Below are 20,722 nucleotides of genomic sequence, written 5' to 3'. Positions count from 1 at the left end.
GATTGATATTCTTCCTTCTCTTGACTTAGATGATATTGAGACTTGTATTGATTGTGTGAGGGGAAAATTGACTAAAATCAAGAAGAAAGGCACTACTCGTAGTCAAAATCTATTGGAGATAATTTATATGAATATTAGTGGGCCATACTCAACACCTTGTGTGGAAATAAGTATTTCATCACATTCATTGATGATTTCTTCCGTTATTGTTATATTTATCTAATTAACGAGAAGACTTATTCTCTTGACATATTCAAAGTGTTTTGCACTGAAATTGAGGAACAATTGAGAAAAATTATCAAGATTGTCCGATCTTATCGAGGTGGTGAATATTATGGGCGATATACCGAGACTGGACAACAAATGTGATCGTTTGCTAAATATTTGCAAGACTATGGTATAGTTGCTCAATATACAATACTTTGGAATCCTTAATAGAATGGTGTAGCTAAACGACGCAACCACCCACTCATGAAGATGAAATGAAGTATGATGAACAATTTTAATTTGCTTGAATACTTATGGGGTGATGCAATTAAAACAACAACTTATATATTAGACCATGTACCTAGTAAATCAATGCCAAAAACACATTTTGAATTGTGGATAGGGAGGAAACCGAGTTTGAATCACTTTCAAGTTTGGGGGCGTCCTACGCGCCGGAGCTCTCCATCGCCCACGAGCTCGCTGCTCCGCCAGCAAGTCCCGAACAGAACGCTAGCCCATTGCGGAGACGCCGTCCGACTTGTCCGCCGCGCCTCCTCCTCAGCCGCGACGCAGCCCCTACCGGATCGACGCCTGCACGCCGGTGCTCTGTCCCTGCCACCGCCTCGCCCCACCGGACGCCGAGCCGACGCCCTGCAGCGCCCCCGTTCGCGAAGCTACCACCGATTCACCTCCTCGCCGATCGCTTGCTGCTGTTTTCCTCTCGTCGGAGCTCTGACGATCATCCCCTCACGCCGGCGACTCCTCACCGGACTGGCCACCACGTGCTGCCTTGCTCAGAAGAAAAGGAAAAACAACAGAAAAAGCAAAATCAATTAGGTTGTTTTTATTTTTCATTTATTTTACTTTATTTTGTTTATATTCTTTAGTTATTTACTTAATTGGATCCCAATGTTCACTTTATGAATCTTGTAGGCATTATCAGCAAGAGTTATCCCTAAACTTATTGTAATTATTAATTTGACCCGTAAGATGTCGGGTTATTTTTTTTAATTACATTAATTTTTGGGGTTTGTTGATAGTTTTTAAGTACTAAATCAATATAATTATTAATTTGATCTGTAAGAATTCGGATAAGATTTTTAGTTATTTTGAACTCTTTGTTGTGATAATTAGGGTTAGGACAATCGTTAATTTGACCTGTGAGACAACAAGTTATTTTTTCGATTATTTTGATCCTTTATTTGATTGCATATCTTGATTGTTTAGATTTAATGTTTAGCTGATAATTGCTTGTTTTGGAGAATCACTAAAAAAATCTAAAAAAAATATTTGAATTAAGATTCAGTTTGTTTCTTGTTATCTTGCATATCTAGGATAGGGATTTTAGTTAGAAAAATAAAAAAAATGCATTAATTTAGGATTTTAGTTGCATGTTTAATTACATGGCAATTTTAAATTTTGAATTTCAAATAAAAAAATAAAAGATAAAAGAGGTGAAAATTTATGATCATTCTTAGAAGAAGACCGAACCCAGGACTACTAGATGTTATTTTATTGAGTACCCTAACCATTCCAAAGTGTATAAGTTCTATTGTCCTACTTGTGGCGCTAGGATCGTTGAATCACAAACTGCCAAATTCCTGAAATTAAATGTTGCTTAAAAAAATTCTTTTCAATATTTCGAAAGGGATAACAAACAAAACGATCTATATTCCATTACCCATCTTGAATGATGATTCAATGCAAGAGCCTTATAGAGTGGAAATTAAGCAAGAAGTAAATACTGGAGATATGGCAGTAGATCCTTCTATTATAAATCAAATTCCCCAAACGGATGATGCAGCTCTAGCAAATGCTTGTGTGAAGATCACAGCGAGAAAGAAGACGAACGCTTCTAAATGATTATTATATTTATCTTGGAGAAGCTGATTTTGACATTGGGCATATAATTGATCTGGGGACCTTTAAAGAAGCTCTTAATAGTGATCAGGCAGATGAATGGTTAGGAGCGGTGAAGGACAAGATGATTTCCATGTCAAATAATCAAGTATGAGAACTTGTTAATTTACTTGATGGTCATAAACCGATTGGTTGCAAATGGGTATCAAAACCAAGAAAGACAATAAATGCAACATAGAGAGATTCAAGGCAAGATTAGTCGCAAAGGGGTACACACATAGAGAAGGCATTGATTATACTGAAATATTTTCTCAAATCTCTACTAAAGACTCATTTCGGATAATCATGGTATTGGTGACTCATTTTGACTTAGAGTTTTGTGTCAAGACAGCATTTCTAAATTGAGATTTGGATGAAGAAGTATATATGCAACAACCTAAAAGATTTAAAGAAGTCGGAAATGAGCATATGGTGTGCAAACTTTAGAGGTCAATTTATGATCTCAAACAAGTATCACATCAGTGGTGCTTGAATTTTCACAAGGTTGCGGATCATTTGGCTTTAAAGAAAACAAGTTTAATCAATGCATCTACATGAAAGTAAGTTGGAGTAAATATATTTTCTTAGTACTTTATGGAGATAACATTTTGCTTGCTAGTAGAGATGTTGACCTATTGAATGACATAAAAAATTTTCTATCTACAAAGTTTGAGATAAAATACCTTGGGGAAGCCTCTTTTGTTCTAAGCATTGAGATTCATTGCAACAAATCTAAAAAGTTCTAGGGTTATCTCAGAAAATTTATATAGATCGTGTTTTGAAAAGATTCAATATACAAACCTACAAGTTTGGTGAAGTTCCCATTGTGAAAGGAGATAAATTTAGCATATAACAATACCCCAAGAATGATGTTGAAAAAGAAGTAATGAAGAATATTCCATACGCTACTGCAGTTTGCAGTCTTATGTATGCACAAGTATGTATCGGACCTGATATTGCTTTTGTTGTGAATACTTTTGGGAGATATTTGTCGAATCCAAGTCATGAACATTAGGTTGCAACTAAAAAGATGATGAGATATTTACAACAAACAAAAGACTCCACGCTCGTGTATAGCAGAATAAAGGATCTAAAGATAATTGGATATTCGGATGTTGATTTTGCTAGTTGTTTGAATGATAGAAAATCAACTTCTGGATATATTTTTATGATGATTGGAGGTGCTATTTCTTGGAAGAGCATAAAGCAAACATTAGTTACGAACTCTACAATGTATACTGAGTTTGTAGCGTAATACGACGCATCAATTCAAGCTGTTTGGCTAAAAAATCTCAGAATTACGAGTTATGGACTATATTGCTCGACCTATGGTGATATACTATACAACACTGCAGCTATGTTTTATTCTAAAAATGACAAGATCAACAATGCATCCAAACACATGGAGATCAAATATTATACTGTTAAGGATTTGATCAAAAAAGGAGACATTGTGATCGAGAATATCATAATTGAGTACATGTTGGCTGATCCTCTAACAAAAGGTTTACAATCTATTTTGTTTAATGAACATGTAAAAAATATGAGTATTTTAGATTCTTTTGATCTCTTTTGTTAGTGGCAGCTATATAATTTATATTTTTAGATATTATAATTATATGTAAACTGAAAATATTTTCATGATGTCTATTAAAGCATTTATTTTCAATAATCATTATCATCGATTCTACTATTATTCTTTCTCCTATCGACTGAGAAATGGAAATATAAAACAATATCTTTAAACAAATTTTTAGTTTAAAGACGATTGGATATCGCTAATTATGATATCTCCTTGGATTGTGACAAAATCATGCAATATCATGTTGTTTAAAAATTGCGCTAATGCAATTTCATGTCATTAAGAAATTACATTGAGGACCGATAAGAAATAGTATAAATTCTGATCACATGTTGGCACTTTTTTTACTACACTACTAGGCCCATGATCTATAAACATATAATACTTATTATATGTGATTATGGAAAGTCATATGTTGGTCATATGTTGCGGTATCTTCTTAACGTATTGATCCCCATAGTCATAAACTGAGGTTATATAGGATTTGATTGATTTTAAAATGCCGTTATTATATATATATATATATATATATATATATATATATATTAAGTTATGGCCACACAAAACAAATTTTCAATTCTTTACCCAAAAAAAAAAAAATTCCAATTATTAACCCGAGAGTGTCGTTTTCAATATAAAATATATTTTCAAATAAAAATAAGTTAATTAATGTAGCCCAAGTGGAAGAATGTTTGAAATTTTCTATAATATGGGTTTACATTAATTAATTAATTTTCTATTTTAAATAATCAGGTTAATTGATATTCTAATATTTGTTAAACCTTTAAGTGATTTTATTGAATTGAGTTTTGACATCTATTAATAACAGGCATAGTTGAGTAGCAAAGTGTAGTTAATTGTATTTAATCGAAGCCCGTAATAGGAGGAGCTCAGTTGACACACTATTGATTAGGATTTATTAGGTCTCCTCACCAGGCTATAAAAAGGTAAGTTATGCTTATCAATCGCTTAATCCCATTAAAAGTTGTTATACTAAAATAAGTCACAAAGAAGAAGATTTGACATTCCAATAGATCTCTGATTATAAACAGACTAATCTATTTTTCTTCTACTGACGTATAGCTCAAACAAGTATGTTTTAATTCCTCTATGCGTATCAATTTTGGTGTTTCACAGTCATATATGGATCCAATTGTTCTTGATTAATTAGTTGTTTATGTGGATAATTTTCTACATTAAAAACATTGATGTCATAACTAGTTGCTCATAGACGCCCCTTTGTTTTTTAAGGCCATTTTCCACTAGTCCCTTTCCTTCATCCTAATTTGATAATAGCCACTCCTCAAATCAATCTTTAAAAAAAAAAGAATTGTGCGGCAATACAATTCATTAAGCATGTTATTTAGATTAGGTATGGCACCTATACTAAATAGTTATATAATTATATTGTTGATGGTTCAACGATCCCCGTTCATTCTGAAAGAACGTCATTCCTTGGCATGAGGAGGCTTGGATTCAAATAAGGGCTCATACTTTCTCTTATATATCATTTAGCAATCTTCTTGGTGTCCTTCGGATTGCATCAAAAAGGCGATGTTGTTATGAAGAGAAGCTTTAAAGGTAAATTGGTTTGGTGCTCAACTTCTCTCAAGGGAGGTAAACCACGGGGTAAGATCTCCAAAAATACATTCCAAATTCATTCATTAAGGAGCAAATTTTAAGGTATAACAGACTCTCTTTCTCACTCTTTTGTCTCTCAGTCATGAGTAAGGCAAAAACAAACTTTTGTTTTAGAATGCTCAACAAGTGTTTCACTAAAGAAAATGCTTTTCTTACTTGTAGTTCCCATTATAGGTTGATTTTCATGGACCATGGACTAGAACATGTTTTTAACACCATCATGCACAGCCCTCCTATCAAGAGGATTAATTTAGCTATTGAAGATAAACAATACAATCGCCGAGAGATCTAGCCGCCCATGTAATCAAATTTTCATTATATATATAGTTTCCATGAACAAAATTGCTTATGTTAAGAAAATAATCCTTTTCGCCAAAGTGATGGACAAATGATTGGATCCCCCTTCCTTTGTCTCTTCTAGATTTCTAGGCATGTGACATATTGTCCATATACTTTGAGACTTAGATTGATAGTTAAAGGAATATATGTTCAAATCAGAATGTGCAATCGTGTGACATGCACATTCATCTCAGGTGGAGTTGTTCGTATTAGCAATCTGTGAGTCTATTCAAGCTTCTCGTAGTTGACTTATATACACCTTCCCATTTGATCTTCCTAAGTACACAAATGATCAAGACTCTATAAAAAAGTTCACTTTATGGTACCTTTAAGTCTCCATGAACTTCTCATTCCTTCGACTTGTTCACTCTTTGTTAAGGTCCTTTTAATATTCAGGAGACAATCCGCGAAGGTTGCCTAAGGTCGGGCAACCCTCGCAGACTACTAGTGAGGGTTGCCACTCAGTCAAACAACCTCGCTGTGACCTGCACTTGGGTTGCTCGACCCCAAATTTGCAGCCCCCTACGGCGGTCATTGGGACCCAGATGGCGCGGCGGTCACGCGACCCCCCGATGACTATTGCTTGGGTCACCGCAACCACACCAGCCTCTATCTAGCTATCGTTGTCCACTCACAACCTTGTGCAACATGCTGGCCGCTCAATGGAGAAGCAAATGAATAGTCAAATGATGAGGGCAAAACCCGAAAAACAAAAAAGTGAGTGGGGATAATTTTGGAAGAAATTTTTTCACTAACCCTAAGGCTACTTGTATGCCAAGAAAGTTGAAAGTCCAAGACAACCTTAGACCTGCCTTGAGCTTTCAGCCTTCAAAATGCTAACTTTGACCTAATAGGGATTCTAAATTTTTTCCAAAACACTCCATATTTGGCCCAAGGGGCTTTAGGTGTTCAAAGTGCCTTCTAAAGGCCACTCCCAAATGCACCCTTAGTTGATTGTTGAGGCTTGAGGTGGCATTGTGAGTTGATTGTCTTAAATGAAATTTATATCTCGTGTATCACAACCCATGGCCAATCAAGGAGATGTGAAAATTGTGCAAATGTCAACGTTATAATGATTCTTTTTTCGGTCGGAGGTTATAATGATTGACCTTGTGAGGCTTCAATTTGAATTTGAAATATAGTAAATGGTTTGCGAATAAAATTTAAACAGAAAACCACGGAAGAAAAATAGATTTCCACTCCTATTTTTCCTTACGAAAAATATAAAATTTTCTTATTTTCGATCCATACTTTCATTCCCTCCGTTTCCTCTAATTTTAGAACATAATCCATGTTTCCTCAATCCCTCCAACGAATTTTCCTTCCGACAAGGTTCGTTTTGAACGAGCTCCTTGTTGCTGCATGACGTGCCCATTTGAAATATGACTTTGAATCAATAGAATAATCAACTTAGACTTTGAGGCGTAATATTATTTTATTTAAAGATTTATTTACTCAATTATTGACAAATATCCTCCACGGTAGAATAAAATCTCAAATAAGAATACTAGATAGCAACTCTAATATTTTTCTAATATCTCTCAAAGGAAACAATTTAAAAATAATGGCCGTATTTTTATTTAAATAAAAATGAAAATGGAAGAAGAAGATTATGATCGAACATACACGTTCAGTAATTTATAGCAAAAGCAATAAGTTATATCTGATTAGACACAACCTTCTAAAGAGTAAGAAGTTGTGTTTGAATAGGTACAAACTCTAAGATAATCATTTGAAGAAATTATGAAATTCGAAATTAAATAAATAATAAATAATAAATAATCGTAACTCTATCCTGAAAAATTACACTATTTCAGTGGGACGCTATGGTTAATTTTTATAAAAATAAACTTAAATTTTTCCAATAAATAAAAAATAATGATTGCTGGTTAATGTCAAATCTCGTCCACATTTGCACTTACATATTTTCAATGTGGGAGAGGTCACCTCTTACAAACAAACTACCAACAGTATCGACCTTGTGTCGTTCCCTTGCCGCTGGCTTGTGCAGACACCAAATAAAGAAGTACGTGATGAGTGTGAAAATGACTACGAGTAGTGATCATGGTGACGAAGGACCACAAAAAAAACCTTATACGAAAGAGCCCAGAACCCACCATCAGTCCCCGCCATTATTGATGAAGGACCACGGAAAAACCTTATAAAAAGGAGCCCGGAATCCACCATCAGTCGCCGCCATTGTTCCGCGTTTAGTTCTTGAGAGAGAAGAAAAAAGTAGAGCAAGCATTCATGGTGATGAAGGTCCATGGAAGCGTCTTGTCCCCGCCAGTGTTGCGGGTCTTTGCCGCCCTCTGTGAGAAGGACCTCGAGTTCGAGTTCGTCTTCGTCGAGGTGAAAGCCGGCGAGCACAAGAAGGAGCCTTTCCTCGCCCTCAACGTAAGTCTCCGTCCCTGTCAGCCACCTGTCCGACAGCATTTCTCACCGATAGCTGGTCTTAGGGTCTCCATGCGTTCATCCAAGAAACCTTCCTTCGTCTCTTAGATCTAACGTTTCTCGATCTCTCTGTGCAGCCTTTCGGTCAGATTCCAGCCTTTGAGGACGGAGATATGAAGCTATTCGGTAAGTCTTTCCATTACTGATAGATTATCTTGTGTGACCATGATGAAAGATGAAGGTATTTAGTCAAAGGGTGCTGATTTGTTGCTGATAGATTGTGTGCCCATGAGGAAAGATCAAATGTTTAGTCAAAGTATGTGTGTTCAATCAGTCTACTAAGAAAGAAGCAACTAGGCGAAGTATAATATGTATCTTGATTATGCTCTTTGCGGTGGCAGAATCAAGGGCAATTACTCAATACATTGCTCACGTATACAAGGACGAGGGCACACCGCTCGTCTGCGAGGGCAAACCCATGGCGACCGTGAGCGTGTGGATGGAGGTCGAGGCCCACCAGTTTGAACCTGTGGCGATAAAGCTGCAGTGGGAGCTCGCGTACAAGCCGAAGTTAGGCAAGGTCACGGATGCTGCAGAAGTCGAGGAGAACGAGGCCAAGCTCGCCAAGGTCCTCGACATCTACGAGGCCCGGCTGAGCCAGTCCAAGTACTTGGGCTGCGACCGCTTCACCCTCGCCGACCTCCACCACCTCCCTGCCCTGACCAACCTTATGGGGACACAAGTAAAGAAGCTGTTCGACACCCGCCCCAAGGTCAGCGCGTGGGCGGCTGACATCATGGCCCGGCCTGCGTGGGCCAAGGTTCTTGCCAGGAAGAACCAGCACTGAAGCAAAGGGTCGAGTCTGAATTATCTGGTCCTGGGGGCTATAACAAGAGACCCTTTTTACCCCCATTTATGTGATTTTGTACTTGTAGTTTGTTGTTGATTCCGTCCTTTTGGTCGATGTTTGATTTGAAGTGGGAGTCAGACGAACTTATCTGGGATTGCCGTCTTCAATCATCAAAGTTGGAGATGATGCGGTTGGTGTTCTGTGATTGTCTATTATGAGCAATAACGATTGGACAGATAAAAGTGTAATAACTTTCGCCCGCGCTGGTATTGTTTCTACTGATGAAGGCCTGTCCTTTCATCGTCTCCATGGGACGGCCCTCCATTTTCATAACCACTTCCCCACCAATCACAAAAGCCTTACCCACTTTCATCTTGTTAAAGTACCAAAGGAGTTCACAGTACAAGAACCATGTATAAGTATAGCTTTATACAAAATTAAAGTGACATTCCAATCATCGTAGATTGTTATACATGACATATCGTCAAGTCAGCAATTTTTTACGAAAATTTTCTGGAAAGATTATATTAAAATTCCATATAAATGTTTAAGAGTCAATTGGCAAAATTGAAAAATTTAAACTTGAATTGATATTTTTGCAATAGGTTTACAACCGATTGGACAAGTCCACCCCGTGAATTAAGTTCGATGGCCACTTCCTCCCTCTTTCTAATGTTGCCATTTGGCAGTTCTTATGTTAGTAATTTCTATCAAATACCTTGTAAATGCAAGGCAAAGAACATAGCAGAGAGGAGGAAACAAAAGCTCCCATTTTCACAAGTAAAATCTACAAGAAATAAAATCCATAATAGGAAGAGACGACATGCCATATCGAGATAAAACAAGAGAGAATCAAAGAGAAAACCTAATCAATGACGCCCAACCAAAAAATGATTCTATAGCTCAAAAGTCAACAAAAGCTAATCTCAAAGCTCCAACCAATGCTCATTCAACAAAAAGCTACTTCATATGGTACCATCAGACTAATTGAGATCAGATCGCAAAATAACCATTATTTTATGTTCTTTACAAAAACAAAGACGTTTGACAATCTTCATTGTTGACTTTTTTTTATAACCTTTTTGCCATAGCTAGCCTTGATAAATGAGGCTTTTATTATTGTATTTGTGGGTATCTAACCGGTGGGTCGTTCATGTACGTGGTGGGTGAGTGGTCGTCGGTCAAGCTGAATAGGAGAGTGTCGGACAGGAGCTGTGCTTCACGGTTAAGTAACATCAATATAACATTGACAATTAGCGATTAAGGGAGCCGAATCGGACTCTGTCTCATCTATGGAATGGGAATAGTAGATGGCTGGTTGTGTAATATATATTATAATATATCTCGAGTTTGAGCTCATTAATGAAACCGACTAAAAATAAATTATTATTTTTGAATGCTTAAATATATGCTGTATATATTAGATTTCCTTTTATGGTGCAAGAGTTCAAGTTGGATAACGATTCCAAGAAAAATAAAAGGAAAAGGAAATATACGAAAACCTACTGCACGTTGGAGAGAGGGCCGAATTTAGAAAGTCGATCGTCGACTTTTGAATTGCACCAAATTCGATCAAACTTAGCTTTCATATAATATATGTCTCCTGCAAGTGCAAGTGCGGTCTTCAAGCGCCCGAAGTCGGCGAAAAACAGCAGGGTCTTCAACCTGTTGTTGACGTGAGGAGTCCTTGAAGTGCCGTTCAAGTGCTTGACGGTAAATATTCTTCGTTGGATTCCTCCGTGAATAACACCCAAAATTCATGTAAATTGTATTCGGATGATGGTCTTGGAAGAGCCCCTAAATAGACAGTTCGGCGCTCAAGTCAGCATAGCGTGAGAGAAGATGAGAATTTGAATGTGAGCGCGCATGACTCCACGGGTTTATGATTTTATCAGGGCTACTATATATGTAGCTGAGAGTAGGAGCGGTCCTTGAAATTTAAATCTTTGCTTAACTTTTATTATTGTTAGTTTTATCCAATTAAAATTATAATTTGCATATACGAGATCTTTCGCATGCATATGCTAGATCAGAGATGGACGCGGGTTGGTTTTAATATATTAATAGAGACATGAATTTGGATTAAGACCTATACGAAAGTAAGAGATTTGAATAAGATGTCATATTTTGATTAAAATGACATCCAATTTTCTCTATACCCTTTGGTTTAATATCACAAAAATACAAAATTGGTATACATGTGATAAATTTATCAAAAACTAATTTTTGGATCACTAAATATCAAATTGGTATACATGTGACAAATTTTCCTTGAGCTAATTTTTGTATCACCAAAGACCCCAAATTGATACATTCGTAACATATTTACCGTCTGTTAGCTTTTATTAAATTTTAATGTAAAATCGTTTAGTTAAAAGACACTGCGTGATAACTCAATTAACAAATAAGTCCATGTGGAAATCTATATTAGTTTGGAGTAAATTTATCAGAGATGTATCGATTTAGGGTTTTTGGCAATCCAATAATTAGTTTGGAGTAAATTTATTATAAGTGTACCAATTTAGGGTTTTTGGTGATCCAAAAAATAGTTTGAGATAAACTTATTACAGATGTACTAGCTCGAGCTTTTCATGATATTAACCCCTACTCTTCTAATATTGAAAATAAGGATGTTTTAGTCATTTGAAGAGTGGATACCAAATTTAAACGTTGGCTTTTCATATAGGATTCTTTTCGTTTCTTGGAAAATGAGTGATTGAGAAAATATTTTCTCGAAAAACAATTGCTTATATTGTTGAAAAAATTAGTCAACAACAAATATTTTCATTATTGATGATAATTTATGCTTTACTATTTTTGTGGATGATGAAAAAATTCCCATTCATTTATTTTTCTAAAAGATATAAGAGATCCCTTCCTTTTCTTTGTATCTTTCATGAACATTGTTGGAAGCTTGGCAATAAGTAGACCCGTTAAACAGGTGGGTCGAGTTGGATTTTGGTTGAGTCATAAATAGTCCGACCCAAATCGATCCATTTAACCCATTTATTGCAATGCAAAATTTTTGACCCATACCCAACCCGACCTATACTCAACCCATATCCGACCCATTTATATATATATTATTTTTAAATGGTATCACTAAAATGGTTTTATACAACACAAATTTAATGGACAATTTTATAATTTTTAATATAATCATTTTAAAAAATCGAATTTTAATTATTTTTATTTTTTAAAATTAAATGTTTAATTATTTTTATTTTTATTTTTTAAATATATTTTTCTTTTTCTTTTTCTTTTCTCTTTTCTTTCTTCTTTTCTTTTTTTTTTTTTCTTCTTCTTCTTCTTGGCTGGCCGACGGCCTATGATCGACACAAGTAGCCTCGAGCTCGCCCGGCTTGGGCGAGCTCAAGTCTCGCCAAATCGGCGAGGCTCGAGCCTCGCTAGAGGTCGGCGAGGCCTCTACCTCGCCAAATCTGGCAGGCTTGAGGCTCACTTGGCCGATCCCCATAAGAAAGGAAAAAGAAAAAAAGAAAAGAAAATTAAATAAAAATATATAATTTCGATTTGTATAAAAATTATTTTTGTAAAGTTAAAGAGAGAAGAGAGAGATTGTAAGGTTTTGATTGAAAATGAGTTCTCAATCCAACCCATTTAAAACCCACTTAAGACCCACCAATCTTTTAAGTCTTTAATTGTGAAAGACATTTAACTACTTTTTGTCTAAAAACAAGTGACCTACATACCATTGATTTAAATGGGTCATAGTCTAAGACTCATTTTGCCACCTCTAGCAATAAGCTGGGACCACCGGAAATAGCGACAGTGCTATTTTTTCACTGATCACTCATTGGAAAGCTATGACTGGAACTTTGGAGATTCGCAAATCGTCGGTGGTTCTGGACAGCAACAACAAGGCTAAAGACCAGCGCCCAAAATTTGTCGGAAGCTGGTTATAACGGTCTCCGGGGGCTGAGAAGCTGGTTCTTGCCGAAACGCTGGTTGATGGGTGTGAAGTGCAGCGTTAAAACTCACGTTCTCAGTTGAAAAAGCAGCAGCAGATCGGCAAAGGGGGTGGGGCGCCAAGGAGCAACCGCTACCAAGCTTGAAGAAGGCACGACAAGACTACTAAGTGTAGCCGCGGTGCATGACGTCGCCAGGTGGTGGAGGCACAGGGTGCGACAAAACACGCGTAAAGGCGTGTGGTAGAGACGTGGCCGTATGGAGGAAGACTACACGAAGGACTCCGACTTTTCACCCCGAGCAAGTGCTGGAACTCACGGCTCTCGGATGTCTCGTTAGGGTTGATGGAGATCGGAGGGTTGTTGATGGTCCAGCGAGAGGGCAACAGCGGCGGCTTCGCTATTCACGACGGGGTTTTGGATGACAGCGTCGTATGATCAGCGTCATTTTTCTAAAATTGTTTTCAAATTACTTATTTTTTGCAAAAAGAACGTATAGGTATTGCAAAAAATAAAAAATACTTAGTATTACAAAGAAAATTGTGGTGTTGGTTTTTGGACGATATGGTCTTCTTAGCATTGTGAATTGTTTTTTACTTTTTTTTTAACTAGAAAGTAAAATAAAAAAATATTATCATTTTAAGTGAAGAATGAAATAGTTAGCAATTTCTATCGCATAACATGAAGAATACCTAAAAAGACTTCAATCTATTTTACAAATGTCAATCCAATCCTAAATTCTTCAATTTGGCTAATTTAGTCAACATTTTAATGATTTGTCAATATAATCCTTTTGGCCAATTTTGATCGAAAATTACCGACGTGGATGCTAATTATAATGTTGGCCGTCTTATGTGACACAATCAGTGTTAATGTGGATAGTTTTTTAAAATTTTTATGAGTTTTCTTTTTATTCTTTCATTGTGGTCAGCACCATCCTTGATGGCTGGGCAAGGCGACTCTCGCCCATATCTTGCGAGGGCCTAGGCGATGGTCATGGGCAATATTGGAAAAAGGAAAAAGAAAATAAATATATATAATTGAGGAAAATTTTTAAAAAATGGCAATGATCTCTTCCACCGGATTAAACCATAAGAGATATTTATGATATATTCTAAATATATTGATTATATTCTCCATATTTCTTGTGAGTGGAGATTCTTCAAATCTCATATTGTATTGTACTTGATATGACTACTTGGTCATCTAATAAAATTTATAAATAGGCTCACGCACTCTTCATTAGAAATATATCGAATACACAAATTTCATATTTCTCTTATCTGCATAATATTTCTTATATATGTCAGTCCTTGCCCAATAAATATGGTTATATACGAAGTCATTTGCTCGAGATACTCACTAAACGCGGTATCAAATTGGTCGGCCATCAAGAAGTGAACACGGACCAGGCCTTTTGAGGAACTTGTCGGCCTACCTCGATAGTTTGCGCCTGTTTTTCTAGGCTCGATTTGCAAGCTTATGCTCAATGAAAAATAAAAAATTTGGCCATGACTGTACCGTATAGATTTAATCCGGCCTGGATTGAGCTTGGCCAAGTTTTTTCTCCACAATTTTCCTTTCGTTGTAGAAATTCTTCTTAAGAAAATGAAATTTCATTATCGAAACATGTACCGTCGAGATTTCTCGATTAACTCGTGTGATTTTACTTAAAATCTGATATTTTATTTTGAATGTTGCCTGTTTTAAAACCTCAAAACCCACTATTTGGACATCTCTAGAGACCATTTTGATCGTACTTACTTGCTAATTCCAAAGCTTCAACTAATCTCGGGTTTATTCATGACTTTTGTATGGATTTCATAGAATAGGTACGTTCAAAATTTGTTAAGTCGGCCCCCTTTTCGGGCCCCCAATTCTTTACCAACAGCCAACTTTGATAGCACTACCTGATTGGCGCAATACCTAGTTATGAGGACAGTCCATGACACAATGAGCCCATTTGATTCAACTTTGGAGAAATGACTTTGCATTTGATGAAGGCAAAAGTGTTTGGGTACTCTCATTTTGGTGTATATTGCAAAGTAGCTTTGAGGTGAAAAGAAAAAAGAAAAAAAGAAAAGAAAAAGGAGGAGGAGATGCTGAAGTAGAGGCGAACGATCGGGAGGCAGCCAGAGCTGGTGATTGCGGTGGGGGAGGTGGTTGGTGGCAATGGTGGTGGGGAGGGTTGCACGACCCACGCGATAGCGCAACCCACGCGATGGCGCTACCCACACAACGGCAGTGTGTGGCGACAGCGGTGCGTGAGCTACCAGATCTAGCCAGGCGAGCTCACTCGGTCCGTCGCGTGGGTCGCACAACCCAAGCAACGCCGACTGAGGCTGCGACCCACGCAACGACGGTGCGTGACGACAACGGTGTGTGGGCAACCAGATTTGGCCAGCTGAGCTTCACTCTTGAAGAAATAAGTCCAACAAGGAAGACGATGAATAATAATTTTTTAGGGTAAAATAGGAAAACGCAATAATCAGTGAGGGTAATATTAAAAGAAAAAAATCATTAAACCTCTCTTTAGCATTCCGAAAATGCCGAAAGCCCAAAGCGGATGGGGACTTCCAGCATTTCAACATTTTAAAGGCAAACATTTAGCTAAGGAGACTTCCAAATGCGGAACCAAACACCTAAATTTTTCTCAAAGGGCTTTGGGGCTCAAAGCTCCTTGGGAATGTTGAACCAAACGGGGTCGATGTCTTTGTGGGGCATTTTGCATCCGGCAGCAAAGTGCCATTCTTATATTATAGCACAATACCTACACTACATTTAATGATGGAGACAAACACCCCCACACACTTGACATCCTAATGACAAACTGTCAATGACAAAAAAACTCAAAGATTAGATGAGCCAACGGCCATGAATTCTTTGTCCCTTTTGACAAAGATGAAACTTCACGCTCTTTGAAAAAACACTAAACAAGAGCTCATCTTTTCCTTATTAAAGTATTTAATGGTGGAGAGACTACCCAAATATAGGCCACCACAAATCATGCCCATTTCCTTTTGCCTTCAATACTATTAAGACACCCATCATACATCCCACCAAATTTAAAACCCAATAACCAATGTGCTCAAATTTTCAACAATCAATTTTATATTATTCTAACACTGATGAAGCGCGAGACAAGGGAGATGTTCCAACTTAGGTCTAGGACAACAAGTCAGGCTTGGATTTGGGCCGGGGCAGCGAGTGGTCAGGACATGGAGGATGTGGCTGATCGTGGTCTGAAGATGGGAAAGTGATGTCATGAACTTGACGCTGGCCATTTGTTCAAGCGAATCTAGCAACGGAAAGATAGCGTCGACTGTCAAGATTCTGAAACGTCTATTCTGGGGCAAAGGAAAGGGAAGATATTGAGCGGAGCTGCCAACGAATTACCCGCCCTGAAAATCGCTCGGCAAAAGTCGAAGCTTCAAAACTAGGGAACAAGTTTCAGGGAAAAAAAATGGAAAACTAGAAGAAGATGCGCATCCGGGGAATCGAACCCCGGTCAGTACCGTGGGAGGGTACTATGATACCACTACACTAGATGCGCGAGCCGACAATTTCTCCGTGAAATCCTTACTCTTTTGTTTCATGTTATGCTTTCTTTCTACCTACCACCCAGCTCGGTCGCCAGTAGCCGCGTACTGCGGGCCGATCGCCGCTATGCCGCTATTGACGCGGAGCTGATCCACGTCGCGATGAACCTGGGAGTTCTTGGAGGCTGAGTTTCTTCCTCTACAGGCCGCTCGGCAGAGGGCTCAACAGCATCGCGCTGTACTCGGCTCTGGGCGGCCCACCCCTGACCGGCGGCAAGAGGGCCAATCTCGACCCTCATCATCAAGGAGTTCGGTTACGAGGAAGTTGGCCGACTCAGGTCATCAGTCATCTAAAACTAGGATGCATATTCATGAATCATTAGACTTTTTTTTTTTCCATTCGGTTTGGTATATCACTTGAGTAGCCAATGCCAGAGTGAAGCTACTGACTGTAGGGTTGCAAGGTAGCGTCCAAGGGAGACGGTGGATGGGGGGCTTCTTTTCGTTGGGGGCAAAGAAAACAAGAAAGGTAGGGTTAATACAGAACCGAAACAATTAAAATACCCGAATTTTAAAGTGTTTACCTGAACCGAAAGAGAACCGATTCGAGCTTTTTTGACAGCCCTAATGGCAATGGTGTAAGGAAGGGTGGCTTCGCTATGCAAAGAGGTGGCAATTGGCGGGAGCGGAAAACTTTTTCGCAACGAGCGATTTTCTCAAAATTAATTTGGCATGTTGGGTAAAAGTATTTTAGAAAAAAAAAAAATGTCATATGACTAACCGCTATACCATTAGGTGGAAGAATTATCTCCCTTCTCCAATTGACAAATCTTGAAAGGGTTCAATCAAGACAATCAACCCATAACAGACTTATAATGCATTGTTATTACTGCCCCTCCTCCGAGCCGTCACGGCGGCCAAGCCGTAAGGGGTTATAACTTATCACATCCAAGCAATGGAGCCAGGGTGAACGTGTGTTTGGGATTTTTGGTTTTCGTTTTCTTCTTTCTTTATTCTTAATGTTTTTCTTTTTTGAATAATTAAAATTTACTGCTGTGGTGCTCACGTGTTTTATGTATACTTTGATTAACGCCGACTTTTTCCGTTAATCAAATCGGACAAACCTAACATAGATTCTTGATTGCACTAATTCGATAAGTTGTAAAACTTAATTGTACTTTTTAAAAGTTTCATGATGTAATTACACTTTTATAATAAGTTTTAAAATTTCTAGTGCACTTATCAAGTATACATCACAAATCGATTAGTTCATTCCAGAACAAAATCACCGAGCCCTTATAAAATAGGGAAATGGTGAGCTGACGGTGTCGGGAGTCTTCCAAATGGAAAGATGACTTCTCCACCTTGAACGACATTGGTAGACTTCTTTTTTAAAATAAGACCAATGCTCTCTCAAAATGCCATTTGAATTGCATAGAGTGGACTGTTTTTTTTTTTTTTTTTTTTTTTGATAAAAGGGAAGATATACATTGAACTAAAGAACCAAGAAGCTAAACAGCTTACAGCAGGGAACCAGGCACCAAAAAGCTTACACTCATTAAGATATCATGTCAAAATGAGTGAAAGGGTGTCGGGGGGAAAACAAACTGCACGAGAAAGAGACAAGGCAGCAAAGAAAGAGCCAACCAGCGGCCAACAACAAAGACGAGAGGAGAAATAACCACCAAAACAACGGTAGCCCGCACAACAAAAAAACCGCAACAAACAACAAGGGAGCGGACTGTTAGGTTAGCTATGCTCTATAAAAAGAGCCCAAAACCCATCATCATTCGCCATGATTGTTCTGCGTTTAGTTCTTGAGAGAAACAAAAAAGAAAGTAGGGCAAAGCAATCATGGTGATGAAAGTTTATGGAACCGTCTTGTCCACCGCGACAATGAGGATCTTCGCCGCCCTCTACGAGAAGGACCTCGAGTTCGAGTTCGTCCCCATTGACATGCCGGCCGGCGAGCACAAGAAGGAGCATTTTCTCGCCCTCAACGTAAGTCTCTATCCCTTCCCACCACTGGTGCGACAGTAATCCTTACTATTTTCTGGTCTTGGGGTCTGAAGGTGTTCCTTTCAAGAAACCCTCCGTCTCTCGGATCTAACGTTTCTCGATCTCTCTGTGCAGCCTTTCGGTCAAGTCCCGGCCTTTGAGGACGGAGATTTGAAGCTATTCGGTGAGTCATTCTATTAATAATGAATTATCTTGTGTGATCATGATGAAAGATCGGGTGTTTGGTCAATCTTTGAGTGTTCAATCAGTCAACTGAACAAGAAACAACTGCAAAATCTATTAATATTTTGATTATGCTCTGTGTGGTGGCAGAATCAAGGGCAGTTACTCAGCACATTGCTCATGTATTCGCGGACGAGGGCACTCCGCTCATCTGTGAGGGCAAATCCATGGCGACGGTGGGCGTGTGGATGGAGGTCGAGGCCCAACAGTTTGAACCCTTGGCGTTGAAGCTGCGGCGGGAGTTCCTGTACAAGCCGAGATCCGGCGTGGCCACGGACGCTGCTGTAGTCGAGGAGAGCGAGGCCAAGCTCGCCAAGGTCCTTGATGTCTACGAGGCCCGGCTGAGCCAGTCCAAGTACTTGGGTTGTGACTGTTTCACCCTGGCCGACCTCCACCCACTTCCCACCATGACCACCCTGATGGGGACACCGGTGAGGAAGCTGTTCGACGCTCGCCCCAAGCTGAGCGCATGGCTGGCCGACATCTCAGCTCGGCCGGCTTGGGCCAAGGTACTTGCCATGAGGAACCAGCAATGAAGCGAAGGGTCTAGTTTTAATTATCTGGTGTCGGGGGGCAACGACACGAGGCGGTTCTTACCCCCTCTTTTATGCGAGTTCGTACTTGTACTTTGTTGTTGATTCTGTCCTTTGGTCAATGTTGGGAATCGTCGTCTTCAATCATCAAAGTTGAAGATGATGAGGTCGGTCTTTTGTCATCGTCTATTGCATGCAATAAAGATTAGCTAGATAAAAGTGTAACGATTGTTGCGGGTGCTAATATTGTTTCTATTGATGAGGCCCCATCCTTTCATTATTTCCATGGGACAGCCTACAGTTTAATAGCCACTTCCCCACCAATCATAAAAGACTTTCCCCACTTTCATTTCGTTGAAGTAGCGTATAAGTACACAGAACAATATACAAGTATAAGCATAGCTTTATACAAGGTTGATGTGGTGATCTGATCATTACTAACCATTTTACATGCTATCTTATCTCTTCAGTGATTGTCGATAAAAATTGACATGAATAATTATATTGAAATTTCATATAAATGTTTGAAACTCAATTGTCAAATTAAAAAATTTATAACTGAATTAACATATACATAGTAAAAACTAATCTGACAAGATCCATTGTAAATAAAGTCCAATGGCCACCTCCTCCCTCAGTCTAATGTTGTCATTCGGTAGTTCTTATGTTAGCAATTTCTATCACAAACCTTGTAGATGCAAGATGTAAGAGCATGACAAATCTATTAGAAGAGACAACAAGCCATGTCAAGAGAGAACAGGAAAGAGTCGAAAAAAAATCTACCCCCAACCAGAAATTGATTCTATGGCTCAAAAGTTGACAAAAACTAAGCTCAAAGCTCCCAGTATTCAAATAAAAGCATCTCTTTTGGCTACAGCCAAGAAAAATTGTGGAATAGGGATACCACATGTTCAACAACTTTCGTATGGTGATCACACAAGTATCGTGACTTTTTTTTCAACCAATTGAGTGACATAATTTCTAAAAACATTTACAAGTGCCATAACATCCAATTGATTGCTTGAATCTCATAATTTTTTATAAAAGTTCATCTAAGTGCCGAAAGTTCAACGTATTATGGCACTTGTGGTGAACTTTTTAAAAAGTTTATAGTACTCAAATGATCGATTGAAAAATTATATGACACTAAAATAGACATCATTCATAAGCTACAGACACAAGTGATTAAAAAAAAATTATGGTATCTATGTGAGCAGCGTACGAAAATTAAAATACTTGTGATGTCTTTTTTCTGAGGTTATTTAATTATGAGGAAGCTGCTTCACGTGTTACGATCAATTCAAAATCGAAAAGGTCAAACCAATTGTAATCACGCTCACAAATGACAATCCTCTGCGTACTTACACGAAGACGTTCGACAATTGTCATTGTCATATTAATATTTTATTCATTTATTTATTTTGCCACAGCTAACTTGGATAAGAGAGGTTTCTATAATTGCACTTGTGGTTGTCCAGCTGGCGTATGTGGCGGGTGAAGGGTGGGTATGGGGGTGTTGGGACGTCTGTGTTGAGTGTTGGTCGGTCGAGCTGAATAGGAGAGTGTCGGAC

At 38.3% G+C, this 20,722-nt stretch overlaps 1 protein-coding gene and 1 non-coding gene across 6 annotated transcripts; one reads left to right on the top strand and one right to left on the bottom strand.

The window, feature by feature from the left end:
- Nucleotides 1–7,841: 7,841 nt before the first annotated feature.
- LOC104456802 (glutathione S-transferase) lies at nucleotides 7,842–19,457 on the top strand. Of its 5 annotated transcripts, XM_039300544.1 has the most exons (4): nucleotides 7,860–8,082; nucleotides 18,396–18,405; nucleotides 18,511–18,559; nucleotides 18,709–19,457. In XM_039300544.1, the coding sequence occupies exons 1-4, from the start codon at nucleotides 7,919–7,921 to the stop codon at nucleotides 19,152–19,154; spliced, it is 669 nt and encodes a 222-aa protein (XP_039156478.1). In that variant the 5' UTR covers nucleotides 7,860–7,918; the 3' UTR covers nucleotides 19,155–19,457. The 5 variants fall into 5 exon arrangements, with proteins under 5 accessions (XP_010069961.2, XP_039156478.1, XP_039156480.1 ...); XM_010071659.3 differs by lacking the exons at nucleotides 18,396–18,405; nucleotides 18,511–18,559; nucleotides 18,709–19,457 and adding exons at nucleotides 8,200–8,248; nucleotides 8,464–9,188 and having other exon boundaries at nucleotides 7,842–8,065; XM_039300546.1 differs by lacking the exon at nucleotides 18,396–18,405 and having other exon boundaries at nucleotides 7,861–8,065.
- TRNAG-CCC lies at nucleotides 16,321–16,391 on the bottom strand. Its single transcript has one exon. It is a non-coding gene; the product is annotated as a tRNA-Gly (tRNA).
- Nucleotides 19,458–20,722: the final 1,265 nt, after the last annotated feature.

The sequence above is a fragment of the Eucalyptus grandis genome, chromosome 8, assembly GCF_016545825.1.
Source record: "Eucalyptus grandis isolate ANBG69807.140 chromosome 8, ASM1654582v1, whole genome shotgun sequence".
Lineage (NCBI taxonomy): Eukaryota > Viridiplantae > Streptophyta > Magnoliopsida > Myrtales > Myrtaceae > Eucalyptus > Eucalyptus grandis.
This window is presented reverse-complemented; position numbering and strand designations above follow the sequence as displayed.